At 36.9% G+C, this 23,750-nt stretch overlaps 1 protein-coding gene across 4 annotated transcripts in view; it reads right to left on the reverse strand.

Moving 5' to 3' along the window:
* Nucleotides 1–529: 529 nt before the first annotated feature.
* Nucleotides 530–23,750, reverse strand: part of MSH2 (mutS homolog 2) — a 73,559-nt gene continuing 50,338 nt past the window's right edge. For 3 of the 4 annotated variants that reach the window (XM_060169292.1, XM_060169293.1, XM_060169296.1), the window contains 8 exons: nucleotides 15,171–15,294; nucleotides 13,581–13,731; nucleotides 11,054–11,151; nucleotides 7,796–8,041; nucleotides 6,499–6,703; nucleotides 5,018–5,265; nucleotides 3,020–3,195; nucleotides 530–977 (listed from right to left, as the gene is read on the reverse strand). In XM_060169292.1, coding sequence (XP_060025275.1) covers nucleotides 807–977; nucleotides 3,020–3,195; nucleotides 5,018–5,265; nucleotides 6,499–6,703; nucleotides 7,796–8,041; nucleotides 11,054–11,151; nucleotides 13,581–13,731; nucleotides 15,171–15,294 — 1,419 coding nt within the window. In that variant the 3' untranslated portion in view covers nucleotides 530–806. Of the gene's footprint in view, nucleotides 978–3,019; nucleotides 3,196–5,017; nucleotides 5,266–6,113; nucleotides 6,172–6,498; nucleotides 6,704–7,795; nucleotides 8,042–11,053; nucleotides 11,152–13,580; nucleotides 13,732–15,170; nucleotides 15,295–23,750 lie in introns of those variants that run through there. The other variant, XM_060169294.1, reaches the window with a different exon arrangement.

A 23,750-nucleotide genomic window follows, 5' to 3' on the forward strand; every position in this document is an offset into this window, starting at 1 on the left:
GTTGAGAGTCCGCCTGCCGATGCAGGGGACACAGGTTCGTGCCCCGGTCCAGGAAGATCCCACATGCCGCAGAGCGGCTGGGCCTGTGAGCCATGGCTGCTGAGCCTGCGTGTCGGAGCCTGTGCTCCGCAACAGGAGAGGCCACAACAGTGAGAGGCCCGCGTACCGCAAAAAAAAAAAAAAAAAAAAAAAAGGTAGACTAAATCAGCATTCTCAATCTGAAAGATTTTGTTAAAACCCAGATTTCTAAATCTCATCACAAACTTGGGGTGGGAGAATGGCAGATGGGCTGGAGGATCACACTAGGACCCTGGATTTATAGTAAGTTCCTTGGCTAACGCATATGCAACCAACCTGGCTCGTGCCAACAGATGGACACTGTGGGGAATCACTGGAAATGGGTTCCATGCTTCCTTCTAGCTTTAAGATCCCTTACTTTTTTACAAAGTCTCTGGGCTACTTGTTTCTTCCATACCATTCGGGAATATGTGGAAAAGTCTTATCACAAAGAAATACAACACATATCAAATTCTAAAAACTACATGATTTTATTTATAAAATTCAACATATTGCCTACTATTGCCCATGTCCATTTAAGTATTCCTCACTTACAGCTCTCATTTTTCAAAATAAAGATCTTTGAAAATATACTCAGGTAGAGCAAGGTATACTAAATATTTTATTAACTTGATATCCCATGGACATCAATTGCTAACACTATGGAAAAAGGGTTAATATAAAACAGTACAAAAGCATTACAGACAACAGCTTATCAATACTATCTTCATTCCATTAGTGGAATTTACTCATGTAGTTACCTTTATTCTTGAAATTATTTCATTTACAAAACGATTATTCTTTGCTATCACTTCAGCTTTCAGCTGTTTTAACTTCATTATGATGTTTTCTTCTGACATTTCAGTAAAGGGCACTTGCTTCACCTTGGATAAAAACTCTTGAATAATTTTTTCACCTTGCTGAAAAACATGTGAACGTTTCATTAGCCTTTAAAATGACTTTTCTAAAAGTCACATTAAATAGTAATGAATTGTCCCATTATAATTTCAATCTAAACACTCCACCCAATATTTAAACAACATTCTTTAAGTTTTAAGTGTGCACCATCTAGAATTTATAGCAAAGGCCTTAGTTGACTGTATTTCTTCATAGCAAGTCATTAAAAGGATATTTATAAATATATTTTCAGCTGCTAATGCCAAAGAAACTGAATATTTTAGTAGTTCCCAAATCCCGCAGCTTTTATAACTGATATATAAACTTAACCTTCTGGGGGAAAAAGAACTCAAGGTTTACAAACACTATAAGGTATAAACAGTCACTGAAAATTTAATACTCATACACACATGGGATGTTTCTTCTTTGTTTATTTTACTGCCTAGTTATTGCCATTCTAAATAACGTGGTTATTACTTGCTATGTGACCCGTGGGCTAATTCCTTAACACACATTCCTCATCCGTAAAATGGGGACAATAATATTACCAACCACACAGGGCTGTTGTGAGAATTAAAGAGTTAAAGCGTGCAAAGTGCTAAGAACAGTGCCTGACAAAGGATATAATGTTTATTACTGCATGTGAAGCTGAACTGAAAAGTCTGCTTTTTACCAGGGAGCCAGTTAGTAATATGTACTTTAGAGGTGAAAGGTAGATAATCCAAATGATAAGATAGAGAAGAAACACATCTCTATTAAATAACAAGTGCCTCTTTTTCCCAAAAAATAAAATCTAGATTGAGTAACATCGATAATTCTGTTATATGTCTCCCTTAGCTTAAAATTTTTAAAAAATTCATTGTAATTAATATTATCAATGGTATATGACTTCTATTCTAATTGGGAATCATTTACATAAAGGAGCCTACCTAATCCTGGATCATGGATAGCTGTGGGGCTGATACCAAGACCGTTTCATATCCGGGATGGCAACCTTCCCTACTTAAAACTATTAACAAGTTATAATACATATCTCCTGCTTGTATAGGTACAACAGATAAAACCTTATCTTTTAAGCCCCCAAATCATACACATCATCTATTATTGTAACATCATCTATCCTTCAAGTAAGAACAACAAAAAATTCACCAGGTAAAAGCTAACAATGTGGGCTTCCCTGGTGGCACAGTGGTTGAGAGTCCGCCTGACGATGCAGGGGACACGGGTTCGTGCCCCGGTCCGGGAAGATCCCACATGCCGCAGAGCAGCTAGGCCCGTGAGCCATGGCCACTGAGCCTGCGCATCCGGAGCCTGTGCTCCGCAATGGGAGAGGCCACAACAGTGAGAGGCCCGCGTACAGAAAAAAAAAAAAAAAAAAAAAGCTAACAATGTGACAAGAGGTTGTCACAATGCATAATCACAGTAAGTGCTGCCAGGACCTAGATGTAAATTAAGATTCTTTTATTTTCGTTATTACAAGAAACTAATAATCCTTTAATTTTTAAAAAATCCACTGGGCATATGCTTATACCTTTCTGTGTGAACATCTAAATTTCACCCACCACTCAGAAGGCCTAACTTAAGATCCACTGCTCCCACAAGAACTGAAACATCCTACCCACAGAGAGCTTTCCTGAGTAAACATTTGTCATAATTCTCTATGACATGCTTACTATTACTACCTCCCCAACTAGTTTCTAAACAACTGGAGGGAAGGAACTGTGTTCATTTCTTCATCATCTTAGCTAAGCACTGAGTAAATATGTAATTTAACTGAACTCGATCTATTTGTTTACAAGTAATCAAAGATGTGCATGGACCTCTATAACTCCTTTGAATTATGTATTTTAACCTATACTAATATTCCTATCCTCCTACTTTTGAAATCTGGTACTTGAAATGCTATCTTTCAATTGTGCAGATGTATGCAGTGGTGAAACCAAAATGATACAGATGGATTCTTTACAGTGCAAAGAAATGTAAGTGGAAACCAATAATGAATGTTCAATAAGTAAGCATTAGAATCATACAGGAAAAAAACAACTACAGAAATAATTTGACAAACCTCTCTTTCCAGATAGCACCTCTTTGCTGCTGGTTCCATTTCATCATATTCCTGTGGTTTCCCAATATTCTGAAATTCCTCTAGTTCCAGGGCTTTTTGTTTAGCACACTCTATTACATGCCTGGGGAAATTAGCAAGCTCGGCAACATGAATCCCAAAACTCTGATCACAGACACCTGTAAGAAATTTGAGGCATGTGAGGGGCAGGGTAGGAAGAGACAGCAATTTATGCAAATGGAACTTACTTCCTCACTTTGTCATTAGGAAACTTAACTTTGTATTATTTCAAATACATTAGCCAAATGTTTCAGAGTAACTTAAGGAAATTTTAATTAAGCCTCCAATGAAAAGTGGTTATGACTTGGCACACAGTGCTATATTTTATCCTCGACAAATGTAGTAGGAAAAATAAAAATAGCAGAGAAAAGCCTTGACAGATAGTCCTCAAAAGCCTAGACAAATATCTGAATCGGAAGAAAAGTTAATCAACACAGTATCTCTGAGGTTTTCTCATTTCATAAGGGAGGAACTAAAGTACTGTAAATGTAAAGTGTCAATGTAAATGTAAATGTAAAGTGTCACTAATTAGGAGGAGTATTTAATTCAAAATGTATTTCAAATGACAATGAAATTTTTGACCCAAATCTAGTCTAGTAAATTTTTAGACTAGGTATGTTAACTTCACCCACATTTGCAGAAAATAAACTGACTTAAGACATTCCTTCCAAATGTTAAATACCAGTGATGCTCACAGTGTTATCATGGAGCTCCCATTTTTGCCTCAACCGTAAATTTTCCTTTAGCCTAGTTATATATCCCATGCATTCTGGAGCACAGCTTAGAGAAACAAAAATAAAATAGAAGCAAGTGCTTGATAAACATCCACAGTGAAGGAGGAACCTGTTCCTATCGTCTCCAAATTTCACCTGGTCTTTTTTAATACTTTGAACCGATTTCTTTTTTCTTTCTTTTTTTTTTTGTATGCGGGCCTCTCACTGTTGTGGCCTCTCCCGTTGTGGAGCACAGGCTCCGGACGCGCAGGCTCAGGGGCCATGACTCACGGGCCTAGCCGCTCCGCGGCATGTGGGATCCTCCCGGACCAGGGCACGAACCCGTGTCCCCCGCATCAGCAGGCGGACTCCCAACCACTGTGCCACCAGGGAAGCCCTGAACCCATTTCTTTCTCATACAAAACACCTTTTAAAAGCAAAACCTCAACTTCATGCTAAATGCCATGTCCAACCAAGAGTATCTATATTCTCTATCAACAACAATGCAAACAGTAACTCAGAAGGATTCCTAAGAAGCATAAGCAACAAAGAATCAAAAATAATCTCATTTATGTGCAACCAACTGATGCAGAAAAATGCATTCATGGAAAATCAGAGAGCCATCTGAAAAAGCTATTCTGATGACTGGTGAAATATTAAAGCAATAAAAACTTTACAGTATGTTAATCTCATCAACGCAGTCATCTGATTAGCTGCCAGGTCCACTAATGACAAACTTTTCTCAAAGGATGAAATGCCAACAAGTAAGTCATTCCTTACCTGATAACTACTAACAATTTCAAGGTTTCTGGAGACCCCAGCTTTAAATGAACCTGTTATATAACACATTCTTAAAAATATAATCAGATGATTATGACAGTTTATTAAACAGTAACAGCTAGAGCCTCAGAACTTCAAAGCTTATTGTTACTATCAAGTAGCTAATTTGACAAGAAAACATGCTGCCATGGGAGGTAGAACAAAACCCCTGTGACGATGTTCAAAAGTGCAGATCATTCTTTCTGTGACCTTTTTAAAATGAGTGGTTCTACCATGACACATAGAAATATAGATAACATACCATGTCCCTGTCCCCAGTCTGTAAATTAAGAGGTAAATGTGTTCTGTAAAAACATCAATAATTCATCCTAATGCAGAATAAGGCAATTACTAATGATTCCAAGGATAGGAACACCGAATTTACAGTACACCAGTGGTATGCACTCACCTTTCTTCACCTGATAAAGCATAGTTAAGGTCTCTTCAGTAGTTAGTGCTGTGACATGTAGATTATTAACAGTTGGTATCTGATTGGCCAACGCAGTAAGTTCATGAAAATGGGTTGCAAACATGCAAAAAGCACGGATCCTTGTTGCAATGTACTCTGATATAGCCCACGCTAACCCAAATCCGTCATAGGTAGAGGTTCCTCTTCCCAATTCATCTATGATTATTAAAGAATCTTTGGTTGCAGACCTGAAACACATAATTATATGAAAATTTCCCATGATATAGCATGTGGTAATGCAAACAACAAAATTAAGGCAATACAATGGGAAAGATGTGCCACAAATTTAACAGATTAATTATCTTAATATATACAAAAATTCAATAAGGTCAATGAAAAGCACTAAAACTTCAGTAAGAAAATGGGCATGGACATGAACAAACAACTAACATAAGAGGAAACAAATGGTGAATAAATATTTTTAAAATTACCAATCTCATTAGCTGTAATCTAAGAATTTCCAAATAAAGCAGCTATCATTCATTTCTTAACAATCAAATCAGTCAAGATTAAAAAAAATAATACCACAAGAAGATGGGACAAGGGTGTGGTGACACGAACACTCGCATACACGGCTGGTGGTCACGTGAATCTGTGTGCCTGCCACAGCCCTACCAGCACCAGATATTAGCATTTTATTTTCTCTTTAACCAAATGAAAGGAGGGGAACTTTTTTTTAATTAGAGAATTTGACAGTTCTTCATGTGCTTATTGGTCATTTCTTTCTTTCTCCATGAAATGCCAATGACACCTTTTGCTTATTTAATTTTTTAAGTTATGCATATTAACTTATTGACTAATTACTGAACATTTGTATTGCTTCTATAATTCCCCACAAACAATAATCAAAGCATAATTTATTAAGGATCTACTATATGCAAAGTACTTTAGAAGACTCCAAGGAATAGAAGGCATAGCCTCCCTGTCTTCAAAGAAGCTCCTAAAAATGAAATAAAGACAAGAGATTTCATAAACTCTAAAATTAAAAGCTAATAAATTACAGGCATGTCAAAGAGTTCGAAGAAACACCCATGACCTTAGGCACATGTGACAAGGAAAGTCATCAGAGAAGTAGAATTTCTGTCATTACGGGCCTGTAAAGAATAGAAAGGACTTGGGTAAACAGCAGGGAAGGACCATTCCGGGTAGTGTGAACAGCGTAAGCAAAAGCATGGCAGTGGGGAGATTCATAAGGTGAACAACTACCAGAAACCTTAAGAAGACAACATTAAAAATCAAAGAAGCTTTCCACAACTATCGCCAGTCACCCTTTTAAGATAATATAAAGTGCATAAAGCTCACAGGAAAACTATTAAACTAGATAAAAGATCACAGATGTTTTATAGATGAACCTGCAAATTCACTTTTCAAAGGACAGAGACATCCATTTCCATTTTCAGGAGACTGGGAAATGAACTCACCTGAGAATAGAAGCAGTTTCTAACATTTCAGCCATGAATGTGGAGACTCCTTTCAACTGACTGTCACCAGCCCCTACCCGGGCCAAGATGCAGTCCACGATAGACACTTCTGCTGACTCACATGGCACAAAACACCCAATCTGGGCCATGAGAACTACCACCCCAGTCTGGCGAATATATGTTGATTTACCTCCCATGTTGGGACCTACAAAACATGATATCAACAAGCAAGATTATTAACTTATTTTTGCTACTAATAAATTGAATATTACTCCTAAATTGCACATCGGTGACTAATTACCTAGGTCATGTGACATGACATACAAGAAGCAGACCACAGGCTGCCCAAAGGCATGAACAGAGTTCCTGCCTTATACTAGTCCCTGAAACAATGCTATTTTCTCTTCAGACAAGCCTAAGCTGTGCCCTTCTTCAAGAGGACCCATGAAAAATATATCTTACCTATAATTTGACTATGGTCTAGAAAGAACATACAGACCACTTCCCCACAGCTCACAAAGCTGCCTGAAGGATAATTTTATGACATTCAGAAAACAGTACAGGCCTAACTGATTAATTAACTAAACATTATAATTCATTAATAAATGCATCTATCAGAGAATGAATCAGTATGATCAAATCCTTCAAATCAAGTAAATTCCACACTAAAACCCAAAGACATGACCCTACTTTTGGAAAATGTGCAATTTACCAACTAATGGTGTTAGATTATATGAACAACTTGAAAATCCATTTGGGGAAATAAAATACAATCACTGACTGTTTCACAAACACATGTGCCCAAAGACTCCTATCACCCCTGCACCCTAACACTTTTATTTTCTGGAATCTCGTTAAGATCTCTCAAAACCCTTTAGTTTGAGACAAGCTACCTTAGTCTATATACAAGTCTACTTTTTTCGAGTTTCACATGAATATAGTATCATGTCTTTTAAAGAATTGCTACCCTAAGCTGAGGTCATTCCAGCACCTAATTCTGTTTGACTTTCAATGACCTCACTATTGAAAGGTTTGGCCCAAAGGTAAGCTTGGAGGATGAAGAGATGTTCATTTTTAAATGCACTGAACCCCTGGAACAGGGGTTTCATTCTGTTCACATATATTCATTCATTCATTCATTCATATATTATTAATATACTACTAACTAGAATGAACAACGTTCTTTTTCTAACATCAAGGACTAGGATTTTCTTCATCAACTTAAAATATATTTCCATTACAACATAATAAATGGGAAACATTACCCACAAAAAGCCCATAAACTAGGTCTTTTTACCAGTAATGATGTGGAACACCTGTTTATCTTTTTCAAAGTGAACATCATTAGGAATAAATGCAACTTCATCTTGAACTTCAACACAAGCATGTCTGGATGCTTTCAGTATAATTCTCCCTTGTCCTTTCTCCAAAATGACCGGCCGTACATATGGAACAGGTGCTCCATTGGACACGTGAGCAAAGCTGACAACAGCATCTAGCTGAGCTAACACATCATTTAGTGTCTGCATCGGTTCTACATAGCCTATATAAAAACAGAAAAGGTACACAGGAATATTGGATAAGAAAAAATACATATAAGCAGCTGTAAGAATAAATTCAACCCTCCTCCATTTGGGAATTCAAAAACCATTTCCTAATTTATATCATTTTTAAAAACTAACCGAGGTTTGCCATAACTAAACATGAAAGGAACACCTAAAACTTAACATGAGGTTAAAATGTGTTGTCACATTTTCCCTTACTATGAACAGATTTCAAAAATAGAGTATGATGCCCTCCCTTACCAAGATCCATTAAAATATAAAAGTGCATAGATGCGTGGACTTCCCTGGTGGTGCAGTGGTTAAGAAACGGCCTGCCAATGCCGGGACACCGTTCAATCCCTGGTCCAGGAAGATCCCACATGCCGCAGAGCAACTAAGCCCATGTTCCACAACTACCAAAGGCGGCGTGCCTAGAGCCCGTGCTCCGCAACAAGAGAAGCCACCACAACGAGAAGGCTGCACACTGCAACGAAGAGTAGCCCCCAGCTCACGGCAACTAGAGAAACCCACACGCAGCAAAAGTCAACATCACCAATGATACGGCAAAAGACATCATGTGCCCCTTAATATGAATCCACAGACAACAGTAACGTCTGCGTATTCCAGACAAAACTGTATCACCTGAAAACAATCATGAGGAAACATCAGACAAACTCAAACTGAGAAATGTTCTACAAAATAAATGGCCTGTTCTCAAAAAAAAAAAAGTGCATAGCTGCTTATATAAGGAAATGAGGTAGAGGTTAAAAAAAAAACTAACAAGAAAAAGCTTCTATGGAAAAGCTTTCATGATATATTGATAAGGTAAGAAAAGCAGGGTGCAGTGATATGTGAGGCACAATTCTAAATTTTAACAGTCTGAAACCAGGATGGCATTTCACAATTATCCTAAGAAACGTGCAAACACTAGGTAATAAGATATAATGTGACTGTCAAGATTGTTACTTGAGGTTTTTCTCCCATGCAGTTAAATTTTAGCATAAATTTAGTTCCATAACTGTTTCTTAAAACACTTTCAACAAGATTCCACTCTGCTAGAGCAGTAAAACTAAAAGCTATTAAACAGTCCCTGACACATGCTAAGCAAAGCATGATTAGGCAATAAATATGGTCAAAATTTTCAGAATAGATTCTAAAATTTTAATAGGTCGGAGGGGCTGGTATAACAGACACATGGCTCACACAGAACTATCACATGGACATCAATGTGTCAAAAGCTTCAAAAGACAATCAAGAGAACACTGTTTAGTTTTAGAAAAATACAACATTATGAGTTTAATCAAATGGCAGAAAATCTGACTAATCTCTGATTCCCTTGTTCCCCATAAAAGTGATAAAATATTTTTTGAAAATAAAAATTAACTTATGAATTTAAACCACTTTTAAATTTATTCCTGTTTTACCTAACATATTAAAAAGGGGGAGGAGGGGGAGAGTTTATCATACTACCCTACCATATAGCAATAGGAACCTGTGAGAATTACTTAAATATTAGTGGAGTACTTACATAATTACTTTAACTCATAAAATTTCTAACATACCAACAAGAATAGGTTTATAATAAAAGAAAACCAAAAGCCTCTTAATCAAGAGTCTATATTTGGTATCTCACAACACCTGGCTCTTCACAGCATCACCTTTTCTGGTTTAAGCGCAAGATAAATTACAAAAATGATCTATTACATTTTTAATAAAGATAGTTTATAATGTGTATATTAGACCAAGAAGAGGTTTCATTTAAATTCAAGGTGAATCCAAATACAAAACCTTCAATTTAAATGTTAAAATCTAGCAGCTTTAACCTACTAGGTATTTAATGAATATTAGTTAATATTATTTTGGGTTTGAATATATGTAGTGTTTTTTAGGGTCCTTACAAATGCAATCTAGGCTAGGAACATAATTCAACTAGAAGATTACCATGCTACAGCAATCTGATACCACCAAGCAAAAATGTAATCTTTACAAATCTCATTCATCTCAACACAAATATATAAAGTATACTAAAACCCTTTAAAAGTTTTATGTTTCTTTCTGATTTACTATAAAAATTCATAATAGTAAAACAATTTACAGAATTATACATGCTTATACTTTTTAAATGACTTGCTACCCCTAAATAATCCAGCACACATAACCTGAGAACAAGGACATCTTCCTACTTAATCACTATGCACACCCAAGAAATGTGACACCAATATCATATTATCTCATATTAAACTTTGCCAATTTGTCCCAATACTGTCCTTTATAGCTAGTCCCCAATTCCAACCCCTAGTACTAGATCCAATCAAGGATCATCCTCTGCCTTTGACTGTTCTGTCACTTTAAGTATCCTTTAATCTGGAACAGAACCTGCCCATTCCTTCTTTGCTTCCATGACACTGACATTTTTAAAGAGTGCAGGCCTTAAAAAGTATGTGCCACAATCTAAATTTATCCAATTTTTTTTCTTCTTGTTACTATTCAGGTTAAACATTTTTTTTTCTTTTTTCTTTTTTCTGCGGTACGCGGGCCTCTCACTGTTGTGGCCTCTCCCGTTGCGGAGCACAGGCTCCAGAGGCGCAGGCTCAGCGGCCATGACTCTCGGGCCCAGCCGCTCCACGGCATGTGGGATCTTCCCGGACCGGGCACGAACCCATATCCCCTGCATCGGCAGGCGGACTCTCAACCACTGCACCACCGGGGAAGCCCCAGGTTAAACATTTTTTTTCAAGACTACTACAGGTATACCTTGGAGATACTGCACGTTCAGTTCCAGACCACCGCAATAAAGGGAATATCACAATAAAGCAACACACAAATGTTCTGGTTTCACAGTGCACATAAAAGTTACATTTACACTATACTGTAGTCTATAAGCAATAACAAAAAAAGTATATACCTTAAATTAAAAAATACTTTATTGCTAAAAAATGCTAACCATCATTTGACAAGGTAGGGTTGCCACAAACCTTCAACATTTAATGTATTGGTTCTATTAAATTTACCTGAAGAAATATTGACAATTTCTTTAACAATGGCATCCTGGGCTTCCTCATATTCGGTTTTATTTTTGGTATACTCTTCATTGAGAGAAGTCAATTTACTGTAAATCAAGATAATGGTATTATTAAAAATATTAAAACATCTACTGGAGATAATGTGCACTATATAAAATATATCCAGAGTATTATCCTATAAAGCATCAAAACAATTAAAATCGAAATATCAGTAGAAGATGGGCAACTCATTAGGGGTGGATGTGGCTAGAATTCAGTGTATTAACATTTATGCTGTTTGGAATGGCCCAATGGCACCAATAGTATTCTTGCTATAACAATTATTCCCTTGAGTAAAATTCTGGTCTGTGACCTTTTCTAAAATATTTAAATGGAACCTAAAAAATAAAACAAATGAATGTATACAGCAAAACAGAAACAGACACAGATATAGAAAACAAACTAGTGGTTACCAGTGGGGAGAGGGGGAAATTAGGGATATAGGATTAAGAGATAGAAACTACTATGTATAAAATAGATAAGGCAACAAGGATATATTGTACAGTACAGGGAATTATAGCCATTATCTCATAATAACTTTTAATGGAGTATAAACTATAAAAATACTGAATCACTATGCTGTATTCCTGAAACTAATATGATATTGTAAATCAGCTATACTTCGATTAAAAAATAAATAACACACACCTCCACACACAGTTTCTCTCATTACTGTAGGAAACGGTCTTTGATACTGAAAGTTGTCGAAGTAAGGTAAATGTTTTGAAAACAATCTTACTGAGCAATTTGAAGAGTAAATGAAAATTAAAGGTTGAAATAAAAATTGCTGAAGATGAGAATAGAGAAAAAATATTCACTGGTATCAAAGGAAGGGAATGAAATTAAAAACAAAAAGACAAAAAAAAAAACAAAAAGACAAGATGAGGGGGTCACAGAGGATACAAGAAAGAGGGGGAAGTACTTATCAGAAGGAGGGCGGTATTAGTCAATCAAGGCAATAACTGTGAACATGATGGAACCAGCGAATGCCATAACATGCATATACAGCTTGAGAACAGTACATTGGCACAAAAAGACTATGAAACAGGCAACTGGAAAGAATTAAAGGAAGAAAAGAAAGAAGCAAAGACATTATAAAAGTGAGACTGCTGTGTGACGGGGAGAGCTGACAGAGAGAAAAGAAGAGGTGGGCAGGAATCAGATTGTACGGGTTATAGTAAAGATTTAAAATTTTTCTGGATGACAGACACTGGAGGTTTTTAAGAAGGACAATTATATGATCTCAGAGTCAGATCCACAGCAAGCAATCTGTTGACAACAAGCAATGAATGAATGAACGAATGAATTTTTCACAACTTTTGGAACCACTGTGGTCAGTTCAACCTCTATATATATTTTGGCTTAGGTAAGACTGAACTTTTGAGGTGTTATAATCATCTTCCAGTCACCCATTGGTTAATTATAACATATATAAATTTCTTGAATCAGGGATATAGTGTGATTGAGAAAAGCAACTAATAAATTTGGCAACAGAAGATCCAGGTTAGAGTATCTATTGTTACTAGCTGTCCAATCCTGGGGAACTGGAGTTTCAGTTTCTCCATCTAAAAAGTGAGAGAACTTTAACGTGTTCTGTTTATCTCAGAGAGCTGTTATGAGAAACAAACTAAACAGACCGACTGTTTTCATTACTAGGTTGTCTGAACACCTAGAATAATGTCTACATGTAACAGACACTCAAAACACTTACTAAATAAATGGAAAGAGGATCATATATACAAAAGTTAGCTGTAAATACTAAGAATATTCAGGAGGGTGGGAGTAAGGCTGGCCATAAGTTCTAGAACATTACCGAAGAGAAAGGATAAATGCCCTCACTCTACCAGTCACAGAAGATTTATTTTTAAATAATTCTTTTTTCACCCATGAATAATCTGCCTCAGGAACTTCCTAACATCAGCAAGAGAAAACGCAGAAAAAAACTGGTAAGATTTTTTACAACATGGAACACATTTTTTTTTAAAAAAAAAAGCTGTAGTCTAATGAATGGCCTTATTAAGGCTGGTAGACATCTCCCTAAACTAAATGATACAACCGATATACAAGAAGAATTTAATGATCAAGGATAACAAAGTTTTCTTAGAAAAAATAAATGTGAAAATAACTAACAGAGATATGAAGGGGAACTAACTGTAATAGATATGGAAACATAAAATAAATGTAATACAATGTATTTCATACTGATAAAAGGATGGTAAGAGACATACATGAAAGAATAATCTTAAAAATAGACCCAAAGTGCCATTTCAGTCAATGAGGAAAAAATGAATTACTTAACAAGTGGTGTTGGGATATCTGACCAACCTCTTGTAAGGGAAAAAAAGCTTCAATCTTATCTTATGCCTTATATTAACAATAAATACGGTAAAACTTCCTTACCATAGAACATTCACATTTCATCACAGAATAGTTTCATGGGGCTAGTAAAGACTTAATTTAACATAGGCTTACAAACCTGTTCGTAAATTTAACACCATTCTTCTGGATATCTACTGTACTGAAATTTTTATTATTACGAAGGACTTTTTCTTCCTTGCATGTTACGCGAAAATAATATCCAAATTGTGTGTTGGAATCCAGTTTAATCTGTTTGCCAGGATCCAAGCCTTCATGATCAGGAAAAAAAAGAAAAAGTATGTCATAGATATCTACAGCCATTTTCAATGTAAGTGTTTAAAACACTTAAATCTAAATAGTGAAAAATACCCTTTTATTACATGACAGCATACTGGAAATTATTAATATTATCCAACTGGGAAAGATGCACATCCTACTTTACTTACTTCACTCAAAAAACTACATGAAAATACTTAAACCCCCTTATTAATGTTAGCTTCTGATGCGGAGGCCTTTCTAGGTAAACCCAACCAAGGCTGCAGAGCACCAGCAGTGGGTGGCACACACTGTTCTAAGATGCTGTGGGCATGAGGGTAGATAAGAAATGGTCACTGTCCTTGAGGAGTTCTGCTGAGGGTTCTTTAGTTAACCAAAGCATTTCTCTGGAACTAATATAGAGTATAATTAAAGAAAACAAATATACTTTCCAAACAAAAACTTGAGACTCTGACAATGAAGCCCTAGAAAAACTAGGACATATACTTCATGTTAAGTGTAGGAAGCTTCACAAAACAAGCAATGACCAATCAGCTAGACTTCATGCACCTAAGATTTTTGAGTTTTTATGTTTGTCCTGTCCTCATAATCTCATTCATCATTGTGATCTTTAGACCCCAAACCAGAAGAGAGAGATACTGTCTACAAATTTATTTGCTAAAGCATGACTATGGAATGTTAGAAGCAGCAAACAACTAAAGACAGACCTCACTTGACCAGAGAGGAAAGAGACATAGAGAGAACGTGGAGAGAGCTATGAAATGAGGAGGGTAAATTTCAATATCCTTCAAGGCAAAGATTCTTAAATCTAGGATCTAGTTCATATAAGGACTCTCCAAGGAAACTATTTGTAAAAATTTTTATATATATTGGTATGGGCATATACAAGAGTACTGCTGCTCTGAGGGGTCTTTTACTATGCTAAGATTTATCTGTTCAACATACATGTGAGAGAGGCTCAGAACAAAGAGGTTTATAAATTCAGAGCAAAAGAGGACAAAACAGTGTGAGACTAATTAGGGAACCGATAATCCAGGGAATTTAAATCTAATAATTTTTTTTAAGTTGATATTAATGAAGTGCTTGGGAACCCCAAAGCCAAATCAATGAACTATTCCTAGTAGAATTAGGCTTACAGAGGAGGTAACATTTAAAACAGGTCTTATTTAAAAGACACGATGCAAGGGCATGTAGGGTGATTTGTCTGGCAGGAACGTGGGATTAGGGAAATTAGTAAGAGAAGAATCTGAAGGGGAGGCCAGGCTCCAGATGTAAAGAACCCTGTATGTAGACTTTATGGGACTGTAATTTTATTCAGTAGAAACAAGGAAGTGGCATGATCAATTGTGTCTTCTAGGAAAGCAATTCCGGCTCCAGTATGGATACTGTGTAGACAAAAGAATTATTCAAACTTCCAAGAACCCATTCTTACCTAGTTCTCTAGCTGCACTTATTAATGTTGACTGCATCTTCTTTTCTAAGTCATCCATTATTTCTCTTAATTCACTCAAGTTAGGATCAAATGAAGGTTTTACAAGGAATTCATGGTTTTCCACCTAGAGACAGAACGAAGAGTAGCTAAATTTTATCAATGATGGGTAAAGATGGAAGTCATGAAAGTATTTTGCTTAATTTAAAATTCACTAATGTTTTGAGTTAAATGATTCACTATCCATAAGTTACTCAGTCACACTATAAGGAGTTTCTATATATTAACAGATATAAAGAGTTCTGTTTATTAGGAGCTTAGGTCTCTGGATATAGAAAAATTATTCATATGAAACATAGTGCTGATGATAATTTTGTCCCTAACAGTATTCTTTATTTTTATTTTTCCCTAAGCAATATTTAAAGACTGTAACAGAATGTGTAGTTTTTGCCCAAATCAAGGATCCATCTTAGGAATCTCGAAAAGTTAGCTCTTGAAATCCCTTTTTGAAACAAAATGACTAAAACTTGAACAGACAAATTATGAAAGAATATTTTTTAAAAAGAATGAATCCTATCCTTATAGACATTAAGAACTATTGAAAAGACCTAATTTTATGTAAAAATATGAGTCAGTTTTCTAAAACAAAATTTTTAAAACTTCAGTAAGTGAGATTGATATAAATTCCTCCCAATCACTATTCACTTAATCAGAGCACACCTTCACATACCAAAATTGAACACAACACCACAATAGGGAAATAAAATCACAATACAGAAAGCTAGCAAAAAAAAGAGAATAAAACGTTAATCAAATAACTTTCTCAATTTAAACCAACAAAAGATTTAATTATATAATACACTAAAATTTAAAATTTCAAATAAACCTAATTTTTTAAAAGGCAAAAGATTTGTAAAAATAGCTTTGCAAAATATAAAAATGTAAAGGTTGACATTTTCTTTTACAAAACGGCACTTGTTTGCATGTATGAGAAAAACATCAAGTCATTAAATGGGCAGGCATAAAAACACACAACTCACAGATGAGAAAATAAGTAGTAAACTAAAGCCACAGAAAACTGCTAAAGCTCCATAATAATAAAACACATGAATATTTAAGCAACCTTAAGATATTATTCTATAGCTTTTTTTTTTTTTGCGGTACGCGGGCCTCTCACTGTTGTGGCCTCTCCCGCTGCAGAGCACAGGCTCCGGACGTGCAGGCTCAGAGGCCACGGCTCATGGGCCCAGCCGCTCCGCGGCATGTGGGATCTTCCCAGACCGGGGCACAAACCCGTGTCCCCAGCATCGGCAGGCGGACTCTCAACCACTGTGCCACCAGGGAAGCCTATAGATATTTTTTTTAAGGAAAAAGAAAAACCCTATCACCAAATACTAATGAGGCTATAGTGAAATTAGTATACTCATTCATTTCTGGTGAGAATCTAAGTTGTTATAACCTTTAAAAAAGAAAAAGCAATATGAGACAAGACTCAGAGATATTTGTTATACTCTGACATAGCAATTCTACTCCTGGGAATTCAATCTAAGGAAATAATGCAACAGAAGCAAACAACACAGGGATGAATAAAATCTCTACAGATTTATCTGTTACAACAAGACCTGGAAATAACAGAACATCACAATATTTGCACAATCATACATCACTAGAATATTATACAGTTATTTAAACAAACAATGAAGATGATCTAGAAACAAGGACCAAGACTTATGATAATCCAAGGAAAAAAATAATGCTACAATGGTGGATTGACAGTGTTACAGAACTGCCTTCTTCCAATGAAACTTAAAGAGAAGTGAGGCTGAGCCAGGCTTAGTTCCCATCCTCACTCCCACCTTCCAGAAAACCTCTGGTGAGTCAACAAAACCCTGAGAAATCTCACTAAGAATCCCAACCTGGAGAGTAGAAAGTTGAGGGGTGCCCTTACAGTTTGCTTCCGCAGATGGGGGAATACTATTCTGAAAATGCTGCTGGGAGACCCCAGTGAAGCAAGGGAAAGTGATGACTGAGCTTAGTAAACACTCTTAGGTCACACACCAAATGGAGTATCCTTCATTAATGCCTTACTCCTCCCAAACAATGGATAAGAAAATATACCACCCAACTGAGTGTTCTAACCTAGAACTGAGGTATTCTAACAAACACAACATAATGACCTCTACGAGTTGTCTTTCAGATTATCACCCACCTAGCTCCAGAAACACACACACCCATTACACCAGACTACACAAAGGAAATGGAACAAAATAAACCCAGGCTTAGAACTCCAAAACGGGATAATGAAATCAAGAAGCAAGATAAAAAGAATAAGGAAGGGAAGTTAGATCCTAGCAATATCATTAAAATACAAATAAATACAACATAACAAAGAAGAGGAGAGATACTGTTGAATCAAATTACCTGTACTGACATAGTAGAAAAGACTTGATATAATCAGAGAGAATTCACATGAAAGAGATTAAAGTAATTAGAGAGGAGAAAGTAAGTATGGAAGATACTAGAAATCTTCAAAAACTCCACTATCCTAGAAATACTAGATAAAATATTATAAGCACTTTTTCAAATAAGTGTATAGTTGAGTTAGGGAAAACTATGTCTGAGCTCCTGCAAAGTGGAGAGTCCCCAGCATAGAGCAAGGCTGGGGGACCATGTTAAAAACCTACCTCATGAGATATGGTAACAATTAGGGAAACGTGCCTCTATCAGCCTGGGCCCCTGGAAAAAGGAAGGCAGGGGCAGAATCTCCTCTCTGACAATGTGTGACTAAAAGCCAGCCTTTACTATATATAAAATAGATAACTAATAAGAACCTACTGTCTAGCACAGGAAACTCTACTCAGTACTCTGTAATGACCTATATGGGAAAAGAATCTAACAAAGAGTGGATATATGTATATGTATAACTGATTCACTTTGCTGTACAGCAGAAACTAACACAACACTGGATATCAACTATACTCCAATAAAAATTAATTTTAAATAAATAAATAAAAGCCTGCCTTCACTGGAGTTGGGATTTCAAATGTCTGCTGTATGTCTCAGCAGTGAAAAAGGCTGCTGGGTATGGCCATTTCTATTATCCCCTCCTTCTACAGTGACAGAACTGACAATTTTTCATGAGACACGTAGCTACTAAGAACAAAGACTACATTTTCCAGCTTTGCTTGCAGCTGGTGTGGGCATGTAACTAAATTCTGACCAACAGAATGTGAGCAGGAATGATGTGTACCATTTCCAGAATGTGTCCTCATCTTCCCCTTTAGTCCTCTCCCATTGGCTGGAATAAAGATAAGGTAGTAAGCCATCCTGGACCTTGAAGATGAAGGCAACACCCTAAGGATGCTAGAGAAGTAAAGGGGAGACAGGGTGCAGAGACAGTGGGGCTGCCCTGCCAGCTCTGTGCTGCTATGCCTACACTGTCGTGATAGAAAATGAAACCCCTATTCCTGTTTAAGCCACTGTTATCGATTTATTTGAGGTTTCTTTTTCAACAGGTAAATCTTTGCCCTAACAAATGTAGAAAGCTACAGGCTGAGAAATAAATGTGTTATTGGGTTAATTACATTTGTAGGGTATAAGGCAAAAGCAAATTTTATCTGAGAGGATATATGATTTGCACAGAAGGAACCCAGATAAATGAGAATTCATAATCTAAACATACATAACAGACAAGGAAACAAGCCACCACGAGTAAGAGAGTCAAAAAAAAAAAAAAAACGGTAAGACTCAGCAGAAAGAAGGAACAGATTTAAATGCAAGAAATTTTCGAGATGGAATATTAAGAATGGGAATGGAACACCTGAGCAAAGAACAAGCTACTACTTAAAAAAAAAAAAGACTAGGCAGACTTAGAAATGAACCAAACAACCTCTATAAATGAAAAATATAATCATTAAAAAAAAACAAAACCCGGGCTTCTCTGGTGGGGCAGTGGTTAAGAATCCGCCTGCCAATGTAGGGGATATGGGTTCGAGCCCTGGCCCAGGAACATGCCACGGAGCAACTAAGCCCATGGGCCACAACTACTGAGCCTGTGCTCTAGAGCCTGCACCACAACTACTGAGCCCACGTGCTGCAACTACTGAAGCCCACCCGCCTAGAGCCTGTGCTCTGCAACAAGAGAAGCCACCACAATGAGAAGCCTGTGCACCGCAACGAAGAGTAGCCCCTGCTCGCCACAACTAGAGAAAGTCCACGCGCAGCAACGAAGACCCGACATAGCCAAAAATAAATATAAATAAAATAAATTTATTTTAAAAAACCCAATGGGATTGTTAAACAACATATTAGAGCTGAAGAATGAGACCATCTGAAATAATCACAAAGAGAGCAGCACAGACAAGTGGCAGAAAAAGAATGCAAAAGTCTGACACATGTCTAATCATAGCTTTAGAAAAAAAGAGTAAACACAATAGTCAAAGAGATAATGACTAATAATTTTCCAGAACTAATAAAAGACATGAATTCTCTGATTAAGAAAACACAGCAAATCCAAATATGAAAAATAAAAAAGAAATCCACTTTTGGGCCCAGTGTAGTAAAAGGAACCAATATCTGGGATCAAAACTTGTCAATAATAATAGTGCAAGCCAGCAGACAATGCAACACCATCTTACAGGTACTAAGGAAAAGTAGCTGTCAATGTGGAATTGTACACTCAGATAAAATATCCTTCAAGAACAAGTGTGACACCAAGCAGGGGTTCGGGGGTGGGATGAATTGGGAGATTGGGATTGACATATATACACTAATATGTATAAAATAGATAGCTAATAAGAACCTGCTATATAGCACAGGGAATTCTACTTCACTCCACCGTACAGTAGAAACTAACACAACATTGTAAAAACAACTATACCCCAATAAAAAAAAGAACAAGGGTGAAATACAGACATTTTCCAACAAACAAAATCTGACTAACAGACTCCCCCCCACCAATAAAGGAACTCCTAAAGAATATCCAGGAAGAAGAAATGAACAGCAAAGAAAATGGTAAGCAGATGGGCAAATCTTAACACTGACTATAGAGAAATCTAAGGGGTAAAAAAGATAGAACTAAAATATCAACCAGTAATGAAGAAATATAATCTGATCTAAGGTATTCTAAGGTCCTAGTATTCTGGGGGAGAAGTAAGAAGATGCTGATAACGTTTTTGACTTTGATGAGTTATGTATACACATTTTTTAAAAAAATTTGTGAAGAACTTCAAACCAGTGCATGTGTGATAGGATAGAGGAGGAGCATAAGAGGGAAAATGGGAATTTTTAAAACCCAATCAACATAAAATTAAGAAAGAACAGGTAAGGGGAACCAGGAACGATAAGAATCACAAAATAATTCGGTAGAAATAAATCCAAATTGCCACTTTAAAAAAAGAGATTATCAAATTAAACTTTCTTTTTTTTTTTGGCTGCTATGGGTCTTCGTTGCTGCGTGCAGGCTTTCTCTAGTTGCGGCGAGCTGAGCCACTCTTCGATGCAGTGCACAGGCTTCTCACTGCGCTGGCTTCTCTTGTTGCAGAGCACAGGATCCAGGCACGCGGGCTTCAGCAGTTGTAGCTCATGGGCCTAGTTGCTCCACGGCATGTGGGATCTTCCCACACCAGGGATTAAACCCACCGCCAGGCAGATTCTTAACCAATGCACCACCAGAGAAGTCCCTATCAAATTAAATTTTTTTTAATTTTTTAAAAATTTATTTATTTTATTTATTTATTTTTGGCTGTGTTGGGTCTTTGTTGCTGCCACGGGCCCCCTCCAGTTGCAGCAAGCGGGGGCTACTCCTTGCTGAGGTACACAGGCATCTCACCACGGTGGCCCCTCCTGTTGCGGCATGCGGGCTTCAGTAGTTGTGGCACGCGGGCTTCAGTAGTTGTGGCACACGGGCTCAGTAGTTGTGGCTCGTGGGCTCTAGAGTACAGGCTCAGCAGTCATGGCACACGGGCTTAGTTGCTCCACGGCACGTGGGATCCTCCCAGACCAGGGCTCGAACCCATGTCCCCCGCACTGGCAGGCAGATTCTCAACCACTGTGCCACCAGGGAAGCCCTCAAATAAAATTTTAAAATAAATAAAATCCAGCTATAAGTTTTTACCTAAACCAAAAAAACTCACGAAGGATGGGAAAAGATATACCATGTAAAAAACAAAAAAGAAGGACTCTGGCACTGCTTTCTTATGATCAGACAAAATAAATCTGAGGCAAAAAGCATTACATAATAATAGCATTACTATTATTTAAATATCCCTAAGAATGATAAAGGTTCAATTGCCCACACACACAAAATGACAGCTCTGTGCCTTGAAAACATATGAAGCAAAAATGTACTGAATTTATGAAGACATCCACATTTCTCTCAGTAACTCAGCAGATTAAAATTAGCAAGTATCCAGACAATGTGAACAAAACAACTAAAGCTTTATCTAATGGACATATAGAGAACTCTGCAACCAAAATTAGGGAGCACTCATAATCCACACACACATGGAGAAGTTTTATGAAACTGACACACACCAAGCTTGGAAATTTAAAAACTTACTTCTAAACAAAAACTTACTTCTAAACAAATGACAAACCAAAGAACAAATAAATGATAATGGAATAAAGGACTTAAAACTAAGTAAGAAATTGTACCTCTCAAAACGTATAGGATTCAGTCAGCTAAAACAACACAATGAAAGGAAAGTATAATCTTAAGTGCTTACTAAGAAAGAAAAGGCTGGAAAAGTAGTGAACGCTCAACTAAAGAGGCTGAAAAGAGACCAAATTTAGATGAAATATATATGTAAGAATGGAAATTAATGGGAAAAAAAAAAAACCCAAAGATACAAAAAAGGATTTTAAAGGTCGATTTAGACAAGTTGATTCTCTAAAAAACAGACAAACTATGGAAAGGAAGAAGTGTCAAGGAAGGCACAAACAAATTATATTAAAAATAAACAGGAAATCTATCTGCAAATACAGCAGTCCTTTTAAAAATAATAAGCAATCACTATGAACAACTTTCAGCAATTGGAAAACTCAGAAATATATATCTACTAGAAATATATTCAGAATATAAATAGAACACTTACAACTCAACAACAGAAAGACAACACAATTTAAAAATGAGCAGGGCTGCGCTGGTGGCGCAGTGGTTGAGAGTCCGCCTGCCGATGCAGGGCATGCGGGTTCGTGCCCGGGTCCGGGAGGATCCCACGTGCCTCGGAGCGGCTGGGCCCGTGAGCCATGGCCGCTGAGCCTGCACGTCCGGAGCCTGTGCTCCGCAACGGGAGGGGCCGCAGCAGTGAGAGGCCCGCGTACCGCAAAAAAATAAATAAAAATTTTTAAAAAATGAGCAAAGGATCTGAAGAGACATTTCTCCAAAGATATAAAATGATCAACAGGTACTTCCCTGGCGGTGCAGTAGTTAAGAATCCACCTGCCAATGCAGGGGACACAGGGTCGAGCCCTGGTCTGGGAAGATCCCACATGCCGCAGAGCAACTTAGCCCGTGCGCCACAACTACTGAGCCTGCGCTGTAGAGCCTGCGAACCACAACTACTGAGCCCGCATGCTGCAACTACTGAAGCCCACACGCCTAGAGCCCATGCTCCACAACAAGAGAAGCCACAGCAATAAGAAGCCCATGCACCACAACGAAGAGTAGCCCCCCCTTACCACAACTAGAGAAAACCCGTGCACAGCAACGGAAATCCAACGCAGCCAAAAATCAATCAATAAAATTTAAAAATAAAATAAAATGATCAACAAATACATGAAAAGATACTTATCATTAGACACCAGGGAAATGCAATTCAAAACCACAATCAAATACAACTTCATACCAACTAGGATGGCTATTAAAACAACAAAACAAAACAAACAAAAACCACAGAAAATAACAAGTATTAGCAAGAATGTGGAGAAACTGGAATCCTCATATATTGCTGGTGGGAATGATAAATGGTGCAGGGACTATGGAAAACAGTGTAGTGATTCCTCAAAAAGTTAAACATAAAATTACCATATGACTCAGCAATTTCACTCCTAGGTATATACCTAAAAGAACTGAACAAATTACTTGTACATGACTGTTCAAAGCAGTACTATTCATAATAGCCAAAGAGTAGAAACAACCTTTAAGTCCATCAACAAGTGACTAGATAAACAAAATGTAGTATATACATATAATGGAATATTACTGAGTCATAAAAGAAGCCAGTCACAAAAGGTCACATATTGTATGATTCCATTTACAAAAAATGTCAAGAATTGTCAAGTCCACAGAGATGAAAAGTAATTAGTGGTTGCCAGCATCTAGGGAAATTGGGAAAAGTAAGTAACTGCTAATGGGTATGGGTTTTCTTTCGGTGGTAATGAAAATATTTTAGAACTAACTGGTAGTGGTTGCACAACAGTGTAAATGTACTAAATACCAATGAATAACACGCTTTAAATTGGTTAATTTTATGTAAATTCCCCTCCAAAAAATGTAATCATTGGAAAGAAAAAAAAAAGAAAAAATATATTTATGGATAGAAAGACTCAATGCTGAGAGGGAGGAGATATGGGGATATATGT

Source organism: Lagenorhynchus albirostris, chromosome 13, assembly GCF_949774975.1.
Source record: "Lagenorhynchus albirostris chromosome 13, mLagAlb1.1, whole genome shotgun sequence".
In the NCBI taxonomy this organism is placed as follows: Eukaryota; Metazoa; Chordata; class Mammalia; order Artiodactyla; family Delphinidae; genus Lagenorhynchus; species Lagenorhynchus albirostris.